Source organism: Pocillopora verrucosa, chromosome 9, assembly GCF_036669915.1.
Source record: "Pocillopora verrucosa isolate sample1 chromosome 9, ASM3666991v2, whole genome shotgun sequence".
Classification (NCBI taxonomy): domain Eukaryota; kingdom Metazoa; phylum Cnidaria; class Anthozoa; order Scleractinia; family Pocilloporidae; genus Pocillopora; species Pocillopora verrucosa.
The window spans coordinates 8,008,424-8,027,600 of record NC_089320.1 but is presented as its reverse complement, the minus strand read 5'-3'; the positions used below and the strand labels follow the sequence as shown (position 1 = coordinate 8,027,600).

Sequence of the window (19,177 nt, the reverse complement as noted above, 5' to 3'; positions counted from 1 at the left end):
TGATTCACGTGGAAATTGCAGATGAAACCGAAGTAAATATGTTATTTCATCAGTCGCTTCTTTCCACGAGGTAGAAATGTACATGGAAGTTGTCATCATGGTACATAGAGCTTGTCATGATGAGAAAACAATATCTTGCCCATTGTGTTTTGATTCGGATTTGATCCGTGCAAACTCATAAGGTAGAATGTATCTTATTCTCTTGTTCCTGTGAAATAAAGAAAATCAAAATCTATCTTTCTTGAAAAGCTCAAGCCAGCGTGTCCATTTAAGCTGGAAAATTGAGCTCGCATCGTAGGAAAAACGTCCTGTTAGTAGTTGCAACTATGCCTCTCTGGGAGCCGGAGGGCTGCAGCTTCTTTAGACGTTTCATCATTTCGAGAGCACTGATAATGTATGGAGCTATTCACGTCACGATGTGTCACTTGAAAAATCATGCATGGAACATGCGCTTGTTTTCATCACAATATCACTGGCGGTATGCATTAGAATGATCTGTGCTTTTGATAAAATTAGCCCGCGGCTTGTAAACTGTTCGTAATCACTGTTATTATCATCATCATTGCATTTTCTAATTATGTCTAATACCAAAGCTGTTATGTATATGAGATTTTTCAAGGTTGAAGTGTTAATTGTAAAAGCAGGCTTCAAGGGTTTACTGTTGCGACACTTGAGAACCGCTTGGACATTATTTTTTTTTTTTAGCTAGAGCCTGTTTACATCTTTAAACAATTCTGGAATTAGTGTGAGTTTTCACACTTAAACACCTGCGAGAACCTATTCAAACAGAAAACGTACTCACGATAAGCTAAATGACGTCCAAGATAAATGTTGACTTGTTTTTATGAACAATCTTTCGTATATTTGTAAGACCATATTTCTGCCCTCCTCAGTACGTAATCAACATACTCAGTGGTTATTGTCATGTCAATATCTAAAGGACCAGTTGTATGGAGGGGCTCTTAGGACCGGAAAACAAAGTCAGACGATATCAGATTATCGGCTATATTTGTCCTGACGTAGAATTGAACACAGTAGAAAGCAGAATTTATTGTTTGATACTCAAGCGGTGGCGAGTATTTGGACAGGAGAGAGTGAAAAATATTGAGGATACAGTACTGCAGCATCTGGAGAAATTTAAATCTGAAATTCGAAGCCAAACAGTCGAAATTTTAATACCGGAAAAAAAAAGCAAGGAAGAGCGAATATTTGACCAGACGACCCCAGCGATCTACTGGCAATTAAATTTTCGGGGACGTCACACTGATGTAACACATACAAACAAGCCACGCAAAGTTGCTGACTTTTCAAGGATAATTAGTGCCAAGAAAGAAAGTGTGCCTTGATCATGATGAAATCATTTTCTCGTCGTTCCTCTCCTTTCGCCAAACGTGATGACGAAGTCGCGCCGTTCACAAGTGAACTAAAGAAACAGCGACCCCAGCAACATGCATCTCCTCAAGAAATAAACTTCGCGAAGATTAAGTCTGGGGACCGTCTATTGTCTCCTACGACGGAGGACAACAGATTGAAGCGCAAGTTCGAAGCAATTGATGTACTACTCCAGATTTTACTTCATCAAGACGAATTGACTTTGAAAGAGTACACTATCAACGATAGCAAGATTAAAGTCCTCGTCATAGAAGATACTGAGTTCTGACTCTGCTGTAGACGCAGCATAGGAGTAACAGACAAACTCCGAAGTTCGTTAAAGTCTTAATCTCAAAAAAACAGAGCAACAACTTTAATACTTTTAAGTGATATTTGAAGACAGTTTGGAGTATTTAGTCGCACGTGGCGCCTAAAGTCTCACGTGTTAATAGCACAAACCGCGGATTTCGAAGTCTCTACATTTCGAGACAAAAGTAATGCTTCCTTTCCGTAGGAGCTGGAAAACTTAAGTCATTTAGCTTATTCTTGAAAGATTCGATGAAGACATTTTAGTGACTTCTATTCCTAACCTGTGCTGAGTGTTCAGTTGCTATAAGTTGCAATATGGCCGCTGTCTTTTTATTGCTTTCATTTGTGTCCGGCTTTGCTGATGCTATCGGGTCCCTGTTGTCACCTGAAACTACGTAGCTGTCGTCTTTCGGACATACGACATAAGGAACTGACGTCTAAATAAAGTTACTTTAAACTTTCTTAAGTAGTCATACTTTCAGTGAACGTGAACCTAGTCAAAACAATACGAACTTTTAGAATCGTAAAAACTCTTTTGTCATTTGAAACGTTTCAAGGTAATCATCACACCGTCTGTTATTCACATCTGTATTTCACAACATTGTCAATTACAGCTATTCCGTCTGTGTTATATAAATTGAGAAGTAAAAATATCCTGATAAGAATGAAAAGCTCATTTATTGTATTTGTTTCAAAATTATCTGAATGATACCATATGTGTGAGCCGGTATCGTTGATAAGGACACGAAACGAAACATTGTATTCACTCTCACATGGCTTACGTGAAAAATGACAGCCCCAATATATATTGAACATCTATTGCCAGACTTCTAGCAACAATTGGAAAAAAGAAAAGAAAATGTGCAGTTCTTCCTGTGGTGTATAGAAAAAGTAATTAGGATAAGTATTTTTTATTTCTTTCATCTCATTTTCTCCATTTAGCGGTTGAAATTTGGGTCAATTGAACACAATGCTGGAATACGAGAGATTTTAAAGTTTCGACTTAACTTAATAGGCTTTGATAACTTCTTGCTGGTTGATTTATTACCTCAGTGTTGGACGAAGCTGATATCGCGATAGATGATATCGTGTGATTAGTCTCGACGAGACCAAACAAGGGTAGTGAGGAAGAATCAGATTATTCTACATGTTTTTAAAAAATTAACATCTGCCTTGATAAGTACTGGAAACAGCCTGCGTATTCAAACAGCAGCACCTATGATATAATACTAATCTCATGCAACCACGGAGAAGACATCGTTTCAGACGCTCAGGAAGAAAAATTTGACCCTGTCTTGGGATCGGCGGAATGACTTGCCTTGTAGCGAGTTAAATTTTATCGGAAGAGGGATGTCTTGGGATCGGCGAAATGACTTGCCTTGTAGCGAGTTAAATTTTATCGGAAGAGGGGGAGGGATGGAGGCGAGAAGTGCGGCAAGACATTTTAGCCGCTCATCCCAATCCTTAAATTAATTACTTGCTCTGTCACACCTTACTCACTAACTGAAAGCCTGAAACACGGTCGCAAATTGGGAAGCAATGAAACTAAACTGTACCCTTTTGTGACCCAATGACCACAGATGTACCAGACTTTTAACAAGTATTATTTAATGTATTGTTAGAACTGAGCTGCCATATCTATCGATTTTAGTTGGCAGCACTTGGTCCCCTCTCACGCGACGGCATTACATTCATACCTGAGATATATAAATTAGGTTTCGTGGAACTGTTTGTAAGTTTGCGGTTCACAAGGCTCTGGTGGTAGTGCTCGGTACAGCTTTGACTATAAATTCTCTTCTATAGCACAAACAAACCCAGCAGCGTTTTATACTTTAACATTTCTTTTAATCATGCAGTCCACAGAAGTGTTTTTTTCAATTTTTCGAAGGAATCACACTCAACTTGGCGTGAGATATAGGCACGTGTACTATAGTTCTGTATCTTCGAGAACCTCAACTGTAATCGTATGTCCTGCCAGTCTATAAACTGCCTTTGTGTTGATTATTTGCTCCTGTAGAATACGGTGAAGAACGACCAGATACTCCTCTTGGCTAGCAGCACTCGAATTTGGAAGGTCATTCTCTTCTTTGCTCGTTCCATTTTCGGAATCTGTTGATGTGTTCGACAAGTCTCTAGTTTCGTCCACATCTGTGGGTTGTTTTCCGCTTGCGGAGGACTTTCTTCCTTTAAAGAAGGTACTCAGTCTGTTAGCTTGGGAATTCCTTTTAACACCAAGCTTCATCCTTATAGTAAGGTTTAACTTTTGCTCATCAAAGGGCATGTTTTGATCAAATGAGTATCAGTTAAGCTAAGAGAGATGTCGTCCGTGATAAGTTGACTTTGACATGCTTGACAGAAACAAGCCATTTATTAGTATGTTCGCCTAATTCTTAAACTGCTGAAGGAAACATCTTTTGTGTCTTTTTCAGGTATCAGTCTTAATTTCGTCTGTCGTATACATGACTCAGAAATCTCTTTTTCTCTGGCAGAAAGGAAAGCTGTCGAATAGCCAAATTGATGTTACTCTCACCTGAAAACATAGGAGCTTAAATTAACAGGATATTCAATCATCGTATGACCACAATGAACGACATAATTCTCTAATTATATCATCGTATAATTTCTTAGCAAAATGACACAAAATGGTGTGTGGTCGTCTTAGTTTTTTTTCTTTTCAGATAAGTCTGATATCGGCAAAGAACTCGATGCAAAAGGTCAAGAACGTAATTTGCTTTTAGCTTGGGCCCGTATGCCGGATTAACCGACTGAAATTGTCCCGTAAAAGAAAATCTCAATTATGTTTTCCAATATATTATTTCAACCGAGAGATGGAAACATATCAAAAAGACATGCCATCTAATTTTGTAAAATTTGTAAAGTCGACAACTGGGAATGCTCCATGAAACATCATTCCATGGAGGTAATGAAAAATATGTGAATTAGCAGTCGTGACCCGACTAGTCGCTCTTTGTCACACAACCGTTCCTATAAAAGAAAAAAAATGATATGTCTGATGGTGAAAGAGGGTAAATACTCCCCCCCCCCTCTGCGTTTCTTTTCCGTCTATTTCAATAACCACTTGTAACTGTGACTTCTTTTTTTTTTCTAGTTTCTGTTCTCTTGGAGGAAATTTTGAGTATTGTTATAATAGATCAAAACCGGGCTTTCAACATCTCCTTCGTTCAATACAATAGACAGGGTGATTAATCATGGTCGCCATTGTAATAAAACTTTTGCACCTTGCAATACCTGTCACACTTTGTCAGTAATAACAATTGTTGCACAACTTGTGAATTAGATGTAGTCTCACTTCGTTATAACAAGCTATCACTTTGAAAATTGTTAAGCTGGTGAGAGATCCTCTGATAATTATTTAAATTATGCAGAGCATAATATTCCCTTTTCGATACAATACGGTCCTCAGATGTTGTTACAGTCATTCTTTGGGATGTTATTCAATGTATCATACATGACTTCTCTCAAGTTAAGAGGTAAGTGGTGTTGGGTTAAGCGTTTTGCGTTGACTGGTTTTGGGAAACCAAGAAAAAATCACCATCTTCTCTTGAGGAAACGTATACCAGAATCTCTGTCTTTTCTCAATCGTAATACGCAACCTCCTTTCTTGATTTACTTCTGAAACTTTCTCTTCTTGTGTTTTCGATATATACGATAGTATACGGCAAGCAATATACATGCTTGGGTTTAGAGTAACAAGAAAGCGTAAAAGCCATTCTGATTTACAAAATCCCTGAGCATTGGGAATTAGACTTCCGAAAAGCTAATATTTAAGGAGCATTGAGCCGAAAATTTGCATACGGAGTTGGTGAAGCACGAATTGAGTTAGTTTTTACGCTCAGTTAAGATTGAAATGTATCGCACCTCGCCATGAAGCCTTTGCATTGGCTGCTCAGTTTCGTAAGAACGAGAAAATGCTCTTAAATGTTCTGTGATGTCCAACATTATGTTCGAGCTTGTTGTATTTGTAAATGGAGGCTAGGGCTTTCTTCGTTCTGTCAAAATTGGGGCTAAATAACAGCAGATCATGTTATTCGAAGATTCATCTGACCAATGGGAATTTTAACGAGGTAGTGTGTGGACAGATGTCATGTATTACGGGCCTCCTTTCTCATGAAACTAACTTTCATGACATCAAAAAGTCAATTCACTCGGTAAATTAAAAGAAATAGTTTTTCATTTCGTGTCAAATCAATTTGCTAGTAACATGAAGTAAACGATGATCTTTTTTTTTCGGCGGGATGAACTCAAACATGTCAAAGACGTGGGGCATAAAAATGCTTGATTTTGGAGTTTCATGCAATTCCATGGTAAATGCCGCAGAAGTCTTGTTATAAACACAATTCCAACTTATTGGAAGAGCTAACAGCCCGATAACACAGATGAAGCTGAGTAAATACGAGTGACAAAAAGTCATACAAAGCGAAGATATTACAAAGTTAAAGCTAGATTGTAAATGATGTTAAATGTCCCAAAAACTGAAATTATTTTGGTCGCATTTTAGCAGCCCATAATTCGAGTCTACAACTGAGTCAAAGATGGTCGAAACCACTGTCTATATACAGGTAACTATTGGTTTGATATATTTGTGGTCAAATTATGTTAATTTTTACATATTTGATTAGTTTTTAAGAAAAAACGCATTTTACCCAGCAAAGAGTTCCAATTGAGAATATAATTTTTTTACTCCTAAAACCTATATTGAATTTTAAATGCAGTTTAAAAGAAATTTGTGTAAATCCATCAAATTCTCTCATGGATCTTAACTTGGTTTCAAAAAAAGGCAGTTTCCTCTAACATTTTTAATTAAATCAGTCAAGGAAAACTGAAAGAAGACATATCGTCTCGAGGTTTAAAATTTGTAAAATTTGGGATTCTCTCCTTAGTGTAAAGTGTTCGGTAACGGAAAAGTTGTGAATGATAGCTGTCTTAAGAGTTCCATAAAATTTAGAGGAGAGCTTTCTTATGACGGATACGCGAAAAAAAAAATCGACCTTTAATCATCATTTAACTTCACCTTCACCTGAAGCTCTATGGAAAAACTGACATAGATGAAAATACAATTCTAAGGAGTAAGTCGTCATGAAAAAGGCTATGTTACACAGTCAGAAACTTTCTGACTGAGCAGATCAGGGTAAACTAGGAGTACTGGGTTTTTTACAGGTGGAAAATTGGAGAAGTTGCAAGAAAACCTATGTAAAAAACCGACAGATAAACTGCAGCAATTTGTCACACCAGGTTGAATCGCACCTAGGCCTCAGTGGTAGGGTACACATGCTCTCGCAATTACGACATCCCTGCTTCCGATGTTGTAGAAAAAAACTATACCAATAATGTTTGTGTTGTTTATTCTCAAAGTTCTTACTAGTTATGATAAACCATAATTTATTCATAATCTACCCGTGTGCGTTTTTGTCTAAAAACAGCAGCGTCACCTTTTCTAATCCTTAAGTCTTTCTTTAATAAAGTTAGGATAGAAGAAGGAAATAACTTGACAAACTGATTGGACACATTTCCTAGTATAAATTAAATAGAAGTAAAAAAAAAGGGGTGACTCAATTATCTCTAAATCACCAGGAAGTCAAATCAGTGATCGAAGAGATCAATTGCAATAAAATAGAACATTTTTTCGCGACTCATCGCGTGCGATGACGGCGAGCAAGAGTTTATAATATCTTGCCGCGAGATATTGCTTTGCCTTTCCTTCCATTAACTTAGAAGTAGGCTAAATTTTCCGCTGAAGCTGACTGAGGTGCAACATTTCATTTTTTTGCCGGGAGGCACTTGTATTAATAGATGCTCCTTGGTGACGGAAATTTTTACCGAATCACTCAAGTTATTTAGAGCGGATGTCATGAAAATGGCTTACTGTAATTTGCGAAAGGAAACAAATCTAAATGAAAACTGTAAAGAAGGAAGGATAGATCGATCAGTTCACCTTTGGAATGGATTGCATAAATCAGTGTGCTAACAATGTGAAAAAAAGAAGTGCGCCATTAAGCCATAAAATGCAAATCTGTAGTTTGGAAAATTATCTGACCCTCTACCTAGATGTGCTATGCCGCTCATACTTTGTTTCACCACCATGATGTTCGTAGTCGATGAAGAGTTCGAATGCGCGACGATCAAGTTGGAAGCGTCACTCATTCTCCCGCAGCAAGGAAACAAGACAATAATCTCATGCCATTTTCCATTGCTACAGCGCAAAGCTTCGATGAGCTGCGGAAAAAAGTTTTGATTAGGGTCCGAGCGATAATAATAGTTACGATTATTTGCTAGGTTGCGTATGCAATCCACACTAATGGTGAAGTGACCAATCCATCTTTCCGGCCGGTGGAGTCCTTCGCACAAATTCTCCTTTTGCAAATTATTGATTTGCATTTCTCGAATCACAAATTTCTCATTCCGAAAACTATAGATTTCCATTTCGTTTCGTCTCGTGTCGCAAATTACAGCGTCTGAGAGAGACATGTAATTAGCTTTTGTTTATTTTGGAATTAAAGTCTGAGTTGGAGAGCGAGAACTACTTTTTTAAAACATCGCTTTATTTGAGGGTACCAAGACTGTTTTTTTTATTATTAAAGCTGTAGACGTTGAAATTGCGAGAGCGCTTGTGAATACTATATGGGTGTTCTCTACCATCTGCGCAACCACTGATAAGAGCAAAAGGAATAAGAGAAATTTGGTATAATTTTCTACACAATGAGAAATGATAAATAACTTCTTGGTAATTCGCGATTGAAGCAAATTATAACCACTAAGTATCATTTACCACTAGCAAAAGTTAATTTAAAAATCACACTTAAGAGGATCGAAAAGGGGAATTAAAAATTTTCCCCTACCCAAGGTTCAAATTGCGGCGATATGTACACTAATAGTGTGTAATATCTTACATTAACATTCCCGTCAGTGCAATCGTTTCAACGCCTGTTTCGCATTTGCATGACAACAAAATAAAAAAATATAACCTGCCCAGCCCTTCCCAAAATTTTGCTCAACCAAAAAAATATCAGTGGAAAAAATGCTCCAAATTTGTATGATCCGGTGAAATACCCGAAAAAGTGACAGGAGCATTTATCGCAAGTGCGTCCTCTCCCCCCCCCTCCCCCACGGATGACAGATATACCCAATCACCCCTCCTTAATAATGAATAGTAAAAAAAGGGTCCAAGAAATGATCAAAATGGTCTAAAAAAAATGGTCCAAAAGAAAGTCCAAAAAATATTCTAAAAAATGGTCCAAGAGTCTAATATCCAGTATATGCCCAAAAAGGGACATCTGTCAATATCTCATTTGAATAACCCACATGTTATACTGTTAATCTCACATGGACTTTAAATTTTAATATGAATGTCAGTCATCCTATAATTTGTCAGAAAAATTTGACCAAATATAGCACAATGAATTTCACGAGTTTTTTTTGTGATAGGTCAGACATCAACAAATGACAAAAGTTAGAAAAAAACTTATTAAAATTTTCATGTAAAAGAAAATGACAAGTATTCGGTTTCCTAATAAATTATTCAAGTCACAAGAAAAATCATGTTTCTTATATTCGTGAAACTTGCCAGGCGACAACTGAGAAAGCTTGACTGCTTGATGAAACACAACGAGGTAATGAAGAATTCCCAATTTCGTTTCTTCCTTTGTCGAAATAAGCTATCGCATTTTCTATGGCTCTGTTACTCTTTGTTCTCAGATGTTGTTAAAGTAATTCGGTTGAGTGTAATCCAATGCATCATACACGACTTGTCTCCCAAGTTAGAGAGGTAAGTTGTGTTGATTTACGCGATTTGGGAAATGGATATAGGCAACGCAGTATTAGAATCTCTATCTTCTTGCAAATCGATGTTCTTTCATATTACGAAATATAAGAATTATTACTGTTTGATCTGAGGTATTAATATTGGCCGATATGAAAATTTGTTTGGATTGCACAAGTCAAAATCAGTCAAGTTTCAAATGTGCTCGAACGAATGACGCATTCGTGATAGTCTGATCACGTAGGCTAACAAGCGATTTTGCGCAGAGCTTTTTAGTTGATCTGTATACTATAACAATTCAACCATTAGGACTTGCGGATTTAAGGTAGAGTACCAAAAACTGAACAAACTATATTTTAGCAAGTCAAAATGAGACACTAGATTTCCTCTTCTCAAAGCAGGAGGAAAGTAAAGCGTAGCTTGTTAATTTTTGAAAAACATTTACACTGAAAACAGATGAATTCAGGACATTTTGGTGGCGCGATGATATTTTGTGCAAGTTCAGATGTTGGATGAGTTATGGAAACCTTTGCCTAGTTTTTGCATTGACATTATTTTCTTAAAGTTTCTATATATCTTATTAGACGTTTTTGTGTGCAGTATCGAGCCCGTAGGGCAGTCAAAAATATAAACAACAAGTAAGAATAGTCAGCGATACTACACACTAAAACTTTTAAAAAGTTAATTATAATTTAACTGCTTTTTTTCCAGCTAAATCTTTCTCCTTATTTCTCGTGAAGCGAGAAAAGCAAAGCGGATAGAGAAGCATAGCGCGCGCAGCCGACTAGTTTAACAGGTTTTTTTTATATTTCAAAATAACCAATTGTCCAAATAACCGTACGATATCGCAGGATATTTGTACTCTATTCGCGCGTTATTTGTATTCTACTTTGTGCAGTTGGACAATAAACAAAAATAATCCCTGTAAACGACCTGCTTGTTTGATCAAGGAAGCGTTTTAATGCGTTTAATTCGGTAACGAAAACTTGTGAATATCTACTTTTTAACGGTTCCATAAAGTTTACAGTGCTTTGATATAACATGTACATGAAAAAACAAAAACAAAACCAAACAAATAATAATCAATAATTTGAACTGACATCGTTGACAGGTCATGATTGACAATAAGATAGGTGTCACCAATCTTATTCAGGAAGGAGTCAGGAACATACTTCTGCATTTAGGACAGTGAGAGGGAAACCAAAATTCATTAATCTGTCTTCCCTTCTGCATTGTCAAGCTTTTACGTCGGAATTTGGGTCTGAGGCCAAACCTAGGAAAATCAACGAAGTGAATGACCTTAAAGGAAACCAAACCATTGAAAACCACCTGCTAACCGTATTTGCACAGGTAGATGTACCAAAACTCAAGAAGGCAATATACGACAGCAGCGGCTGCGAGGAGCTGCGTTTGAAATCGTGAAACAAACCCATTGGTTTTCGCCCATGCACAAAATTGTAGGAGAAACACTTCGTCAATCAAAAAATGACAGAGAGTAATGACCAAAAAATCAGTTGTCAATCAATATTTTGTTGAATATACCTTCATTGGTGAGTTTGAGAAAGACGTCTATTTTCATCCCTATGAGGACACAGTCACAAGCAAGCAAATCTTGTGGCATCTTTACTTAGCTGTAAAATAAAGAGTTTACCTTCTGGGTTCTGCGTTCATTGTTATAATTTTAACAAATTTTTTATTTGAAGATGGAAAGTTGTGCCTCAGCTAATCTCCATCTTTAGGATTGTTTGGCAGATCTTGGGCGCCGAAACCGCGTCTTTTTCTGCAAAACAAGCAATTATGAATCGAGATTAATGAAGGGGTCGAGTCTTTGCATTTTATTTAAAATGTTAAGCGTATTACGTTCGCTTTCCTATTCTTTCGGAAGTCGCAGATAAAAATATATTTGAATGAAGTCAAGAAATATAGCGTCTGTAGTGATGAATTCGCGGTTGTAATTCATTTTATCCTATAAACTATTGTGAAAAAATACGAGATTTTTCACGTGTTTGATATCGCCAATCAGCCGGTCACACAAGGGGTCTTAATAATACCTTTCAGACCTGTTTTGGCTTTATAAGTCCAATTTGGCATTTGCATTCAATTCGGCTCTTTTCATTCTATAGTGTAACTGAAAATTTGCATACTTAACAGATGAATAAACACTCAGTTAAGCTCGAATCGAGTCAGTTTGCATTTATAGTAAAGTCTAAGATAATTTGCACCTTACCAACGGGGCCACGATGTTTACTTCGAAATTTTGCATAAAGAAGAAACCCAGAGCGCCGCGGTATCCGACATTATGTTCGAGCTTGTAGCGTCTGTAAGTGGTGGTCATACTCTTCTCTCTCTGTCATCAATTGGAACTAGATAAAGCAGTCTATGTTATTCGAAGGTTCCTCTGATGAGAGGGAGTTTTTACAAGGCAGTGTTTAGACAGATGTTAGGCGTCACTCGTCTCCTTTGTCATGAAGCTACCAAACATGACACTTCAAGACGTTAACTAACTTGGTAAATAAAACGAATAATATTTCATTCCCTGTCAAAGCGATTTAGTATTAACCTGAAGTACACAATGAAATTTATTTTTTAGGTGACAGGAATTAAATGCAATAGGTCATAAAATTCTTTACTTTTGGACTTGAGTTTGTTTAGAGTACTGTATAATTTCATTTTAAGTGATGGAGCGAGTGGGTAGAACCACAATTCCAATTTATTTAAAGAGCCAAAAGCCCAATAACACGGGTGAAACTGAGTAAATACGGTGAAAAAAAGTCATCCAGAAGAGCCATCTGTGGGCGAAGATATTACGAAGTTAGAGGTAGATTACTGGTGATGTTAAATCTCCCAAAAACTGGAATCATTTTTGGTGCATTTTAGCAGCACTGAAATCGAATTCACGACTGAGTGAGAGAAGGTCGAAAGTACTGTTTAGATACAGGTAACTACTGGTTTGATATATTTGTGGTCAGTTTATGTTTGTTTTTAATCACTTCAATATTTGCGTAAGAGAAAAACAACTGGGTCGTATTTTAGTTCGCAAAGTTTTTCAATCGAAAAGCTGGATGCTGTTTGTTATGAATCTAAAACCGATGTAAGGAACGATGCACCGTCCTTTCAAAATTAAGGTAATGAAACAGTCCAGCAAGGAAAAAAGGGAGAGAAATAACTTTAACAGCAAGGTTTTGCTGACACCATAGCAAAACCTCCGTTGATATCGTAACATCTAAAAGATTCTTGCCTTAGAATTCGGTAACGAAAACTCGTGAATATCTACTCTTTAAGGGTTCCATAAAGTTTACAGCGCTTTGATATAGCAGATACACGAAAAAAACAAAAACAAAACAAAACAAGACAAAAAAGACGGCCTTTCGTTATTGTTTGACAGCACCTGCAATGGACACTCTTGGATGAAAAGATGCAAATAGTGCGTAGAGAATTTATTCTCAAAGACTAACTTTTTATGATTAACTGCACTCAGGTATCATAATGCTCTTTTCATAGATCGACGTGATCAGTTGCAGCAAAAAGCAGCCCTTTCTTTGTGCGCTTCGTTGCATGCGATGACAAAGAGATATAGCTTTTAATTTCCGTTTAAGTGCAATATGACCATCTCCACCCTCAAAGCAGGCTTAGCCGCGGGCGATGCGATTGTATGGTCGTAGCACAATGTGCTAAAGAAAAGGGACTATCGTAAATAGATAACTGAAGGACTTCGAAGGATGAAAACCAGCTACAATTCAGTTTGGATATTCCTCAAGTCTGGGCGGTTTAGAGATGACTTACTTAAGATAAGACTCATTTTTACAGATGATCGATACGTACATCAGCGATTTCCAGTTCGCCTCAAACTCTCTTAGCTGAGTGGCTAGTATCATAGAATGATAATGGTGACACTTAAACAAAGCCAAAATGTTACGTCTTCCGGCAAAGTTAATTGAGTCGCGACATTTTATCTTTTTTTATTCATGGAAATGTCTAAACTGCCCAAAGAGCAATTATGATTGAAAAATTACCACAGCGCTGCAAACTTTGCATTATAACAATCACGGACACAATTTGAATGTACTCGTGATTATGCATCATCAGCATGATGTGTTTAACTTTATCACTTTCTATAACAGTAAGATGTACAGAGAACTAAAAATATAAAGTGAGCTTGTCTTTACTACGCTCCTTCTTATAACACTTTAAGCTTAATGCATTAAGGAACACCTCGCTTGTTTTCAGAATATCCATTACTCACAGATTGAAATACGCCTGTGCCTTGGTTAAATCTGTGTTTTAAATTTTCCCTTTTATTTCCTCCTGTCGATTTCAACGATGGCAGTAACCAGCCAAACAAATTTATAGTGTTTTTTCCATATGGTGCTTCTGTTCTATGCAATTTTCTTACATGGTGACCATTGCTAATTTACATGTATCTCAGAAACCTACGATTTCACATGGAAACGGATGAACATTATTTTCATATCAGAATTCGACTGAAAGGGTTTTGAATGTGGAAGCAATCTTCGCAGTTATGAACACCACTTAAACAGTAGTGAAAATAAGGCCTGTACGGGATTTGAACCCATGACCTCTGCCATATTAGCGAAGGTGTGGTGAAGGGGTTTTATAAGGCGGCATTAAACATAGCATTAATACTCTTGTTTCTAAGGTTACTTTACAGTCCATTAAGGAGGCTCCATGCGAACGAAGCACGAGCTAAAACTGTCAACATGAAAAACAAACATGGCGGCTCGATACTATCGCACGATTGTTATCTGAAAAGGTGTGTTAAAACAGTTTAGCTCAATACAGTTTTTATGTGATGGAATCTAGGGTTTCCAGAAACTACACGCGTAATATTCATAGGCCTTTTGCACCTGAAAAAGAGGTCAAAAGAAAAGAAAACACCGTGGGAAAGATTGCCAAAAGGCGCCAGATTCGAAAGTCTCCGCGTGCTCAGACACCGAAGTCCTATTCCATTAAGTAATGTTTTGCGACAAAGAAAATAGGGATCTTTCGAGTAAGATTTATCACGTTTCCTTCGGTGGAATTTCCCAAGATTTGCTGGACCTTTAAACATTTGTGCCCTCTCTAGTGCCTGTTGATAACAAAGATTTATAATACCAAATTTGAGACTGAGGAAAAAGACAAAATTGAAAATAGTGAGGAAACTGCCTTGAAACCCCCATCAGTTTCCACAAATTGTGACAATTTTGAGAGATTCACCAAAGCAGATTGAAGAAAATCAAAATCAAAGGCAAAGCCAAATTATCGCTGGCTTTCCCTTCGTGAAGCCTTACCTTAATAACGAAAACCATTTTGATAATATTTACAACAGCAAACGATTTTCCGAACCTTGTTCATTGCCATTTGATAGCTTTTAATGATCTTGAAAAGCGAAAACATAAAAATGTTCCAGAAAAACATTACGCTGGCGCGCGCGCCAACATTAAGCAAAAACCCTGTGGAGCCTCCCTAAAAAGTAGTCGACAGTAACAGATAATTGAAGTCAGAAATGCCATCCATGGCAGAATGAATCAGTTTTTAGTTAGTCTCTTCCATTTTCTTCTTTTTTCTTTTATGAATTTCCTAAACATAATAGGAATATGTCATGGGGGACTGAAAGCAAATAAATGGATATTAAAATTCCGTGTAATTAAAACTAACCTCTCTGATTATTGATATGTGTAATTGATATCACCATCCAAAATACAGAATGGTTTATGAAACACAAAGAAACTTCCCCTTCCTCAGCTTTTTTTTGCTTCGGATTTCCTACACTGTCATTCGTTACTTAGCGAGGAGTTCCACTCAATACGTAAATTGGTTATAAGTGCTTTAAGCTTTTCGGAAGTCTTGAAAGTGATAATGGTTATTTTGCTTGTATAGATTGGCTCGAAATATTAATTACATCCGTTATTTTCAGTTGCAAATATCAAACCAATTTGTTTGCTAATAAGATTTTTATCTTGAAGATGCTGATTATATGCTGGTAGAAAGTACTTTCAGCGAAGGTTGCGGAAAAGTAAGAGGATCTTAAAAGCGTCCTACAACTGGCGATATGCCATTTTACAGTTATAAGAGAATCACCTGTGCCACTCTGTTTTTGCTAACTCTAAGACCTTTCTGGGCATCAAACAGTACAAGTGTGCTCTCGCTAGGTAAGATCATAAATCCGACAGGTAAAAGTATAGAGCAGTATCTGAGGGCAGAAAAGCAGAAAAATAAAGGATCGAAATAGAGAGACTATTATGACCATAAAAAAGTCATTAATTTTGACGAACGTTTCGTTCGCATGCACTTTTCAACAATAATGCCGCACACGTCAACGCTCCTTTAGCCTGTTTGGAAAACTGTTAGTCAACGAGATAGCTGTCGAAATTATTATGAATTTACACACGTTTTGCTTTTAGGAATTATGGTTCAATTATTTATTCACTGCATTTGCCGGAATCGTATCATTTATGTTACATAAGACAATCTCTGTTATTTTTCAAAGAGAAGAATGTTTTATCATTTTGATCAAATCAGAAGCCTGTTACCTCAAGATTAAATTAAAACGTTGTTTAACATTCAGCACTAGATTTCAGACTTACTCACTAATGACACCTCCGGAGATTTTTCTTTTGCTTATATCATGTTGTTTAAATACGGACAACGTCCTTAAACGCATTTAACGGAGCATTGTTTCAGTCTTACCAGCGAATGCCTCACTGGGGAAACTGTTTTACAACTTGTAATCAGCAAATTTAACCTCTCTCCAACCCCTAAGATAGAAAGAAAGGAAGAATTTCGGTTTTAACTGCCTTGATTATTCAAAGAATAAAAATGAGAATTAATTTGAAAACCTTTCTCTGGCAATAGTCATTATCAAAATTATAGATCACAAAGCTCACATAAGTGTTTAACCTCGATAATCTGCACATTGTCATGGTAACGTTTAAGACATGGATTTTGTTTCTACAATTCAGACTGCGATTTCGATAACTCTACTTTATGCAATTGGGAAAATGACAAAACAGGGATAGTGCAGATTAATTGGATTGTACGGTCAGGGGCCACACCAAGCCAATGGACTGGACCTCAGTCTGACGTTTCAGGTAACTGTTACAAATAGCGCAACTTTAAATGCAAGAATTACATATCTTAAAATTGCCAGACTTAGCTAATGGAGTGTTACACTCATCGCTGTTTAGCTTTAATTCTTTAATAAGTAAGTGCCACAGGTTTCTAATGGTACCAAGCGGTTAGGTTTAAGATTTGCAAGCATGCGATCTTCCATTTTATACATTATTTTAAAGATTAAAAGCTTTGTACGTGATCAACTCGCAGAGGCAATTTCGTTAATGTTAATTTCTCCATAGGCCACGGAAGGTATGCGTACGTGGAGGCCAGTGGTCGTAATCATGGTGACAGGGCTAGACTTATAAGCCCCAAAATGCAAGGTCCAAAGTGTTTGTCAGTTTGGTACCACATGTATGGTAGTTCAATGGGGAGCCTCATCATTTACCTGAAAACAAATGACAGTGAGATGATACAATGGATTAAATCAGGAAATCACCCAGACCAATGGCTGCAGGCAGCCGCATTCGTTAACTCGTCTGTTGAATATCAGGTGACTTATTCCTCATTCCCTCAAGGTTTATTTTGATAAAATTGTATCCAACGCTTTTGACTTCTTCACCTGAGAACTCTAACCTAGTGAATCCCTTTATGAATCTTTTTTTTGCATTGCTGTTCTAATGTTCAAAATTGTCCTTGAGTCTTCCTATTATCTTTAAAACAAAGAATCGAAATAGTAACAAGATACGTGTTACAATGACCTTGATGGTAAAATGGCTTCCTTTTGAAATGTATATACATGTACGAGCACAAAAAAAAAAATGTCAGTAATATGTGCTTTTGATTCATCAACGCAAAGTGATTAAGATGTACTTTACCTTTCAGATAGTGGTTGAGGCTATCAGAGGCTTGTATTTTGCAAGCGATATCGCTATCGATAATATCATTTTGTCAAATGGAAAATGCCAAAATTTAGGCAAGTGAAACTGTTGAAAATTCCAATTATATTCTTTGAAGAAGACAAGGTAAGGTCACGTGTCGTTGCTGTATAAACACTGGCAACCCGATAGCCAACCCGTTGTATTTTTGTAAATTCCACTTTCTAGATTATTGATTTACTGCGAGATATTTATCAAACTGAAATATAACTCTATGATCGCTCCATTTTTAATGTCGGCTCAGAGAACTTCGTCTAATTCTAGAATGCCTCCTTTCAATTGAATGCGTGAATTAAATACACCTTTTCTAAACCTATAAATTCCTCTGGTTTTTAAATTGGTACTTAAGTTACTCCTGCCCTACGGTGATACATTGAAATTGCGCTGATGAGATTAATTTTCACGTAATTAATTTTCTCCTATTTGTTTGATTTAGTCACACAAAACTTGCATGCGTACATAAAGAGCAATTCTGCGAAGACTGTGGCTTTCAAGCTTGACAGAGTTCCTTGTCATAGTGGCTGGATTCATCAGTTCACGATGGAAGCTCAACAGACCAGGAACACCTCTGCTGACACAATGTATTTTATTTACCCGGTGGACTCAGCTCATTGTAGAAATGGTATATCTCGAAATATTTCATTGAATGATCTCGGATGTCTCCCTTTTGACTTCTTTTATTCTTCAAGCGCTCACCGAGAAGGTTACCGCAAAGTTCTGCTCATTAATCGAGGCCAGGATTCACCTCTTGAGGTTACACTAGATGATTATCAACCTTGTTGCGATCAGACGATTCAAGAATGGTTTTTCGCGAATATTTCATTACGCGGTGAGTCAATTTCCAGGGGCGATTGATTGGGAAATAAACGTTTGCTGGAAGAGATAATAAAAATTAAATATTGGACGATGCGAGCCCAACTGCCGTAGGAAGAAATATAATCTACTTTGAGTAATGTCCAGCTATGTTTAGTAGCTATACAGAGTTTTAGTGTTAAAAAGTGCAACCGTGACATTCTTACTGCAGGATGGCCAAAAAAAATCTTTTAAACCCAGAATGCAATCGCATACCACCTAGGATTTATCATAATGAGGTAGGCACGATGGTTAATTAGAGCTACTTTAAATTTTTCAGAACAAAGCTCCTGTCTTCCTGGGTGGCGCAGATTAAATTCCAATTCCTGTCTCCAAGTGCACTTGACTCTGCCGAAGACTTGGGATAACGCCAAATTAGACTGTTACAACAGAGGAGGGCACCTTGTTGTCCTAAAGGATACCAAAATTGCTCGAAAAATATCTGAAGTCCTCGATGAATATCTAAATGAATGGGAAACCTATAACGTAGGAGCCCACGCTGTCAGTGACAGCCAATGGATAACAGTTAGAAACGAGATTTTTCCTTTCGATAAATTCCAATCATTATGGGGTCCTTACGAACCATCTGGAGACGGATGGTGTGGTAATATGATAAACGGCGAAAAATGGAATGATGCTTGGAAAGGAAAAGGCTGGCGAATTAATGATGTAAATTGCTTTTCAAGACAAGGATATATCTGTGAAAAGAAAACCTCAATTTCCGGTGAGGATAAAGTCTTTTTAAAACAAACCAAGGGAAAACGTACCATCAATAATGATTTGTTATTTCAAGATCTGCCGAGAGTGTGCAGCAACCCTATTCAACCTGTGCTGGGACACACCAAATTTCGTATTTTTCTTTGTAATTGAAAAGTGAAAG

At 37.1% G+C, this 19,177-nt stretch overlaps 2 protein-coding genes across 2 annotated transcripts in view; both read left to right on the top strand.

Moving 5' to 3' along the window:
* The first annotated feature begins 9,215 nt into the window (after window positions 1–9,215).
* On the top strand, window positions 9,216–17,491 carry LOC131784712 (MAM domain-containing protein 2-like). Its single transcript, XM_059101537.2, has 6 exons — window positions 9,216–9,308; window positions 9,394–9,463; window positions 15,421–15,606; window positions 16,417–16,545; window positions 16,810–17,060; window positions 17,393–17,491. Exons 3-6 carry the CDS (start codon window positions 15,507–15,509, stop codon window positions 17,489–17,491), a joined length of 579 nt encoding a protein of 192 aa, XP_058957520.2. The 5' UTR covers window positions 9,216–9,308; window positions 9,394–9,463; window positions 15,421–15,506.
* Window positions 17,492–17,956: 465 nt separating this feature from the next.
* Window positions 17,957–19,177, top strand: part of LOC131784678 (uncharacterized) — a 34,115-nt gene continuing 32,894 nt past the window's right edge. The window contains exons 1-2 of the mRNA XM_066172199.1: window positions 17,957–18,274; window positions 18,578–19,021. Of these exons, the coding sequence (XP_066028296.1) occupies window positions 17,986–18,274; window positions 18,578–19,021 (733 nt within the window). The 5' untranslated portion in view covers window positions 17,957–17,985. The remainder of the gene's footprint in view (window positions 18,275–18,577; window positions 19,022–19,177) is intronic.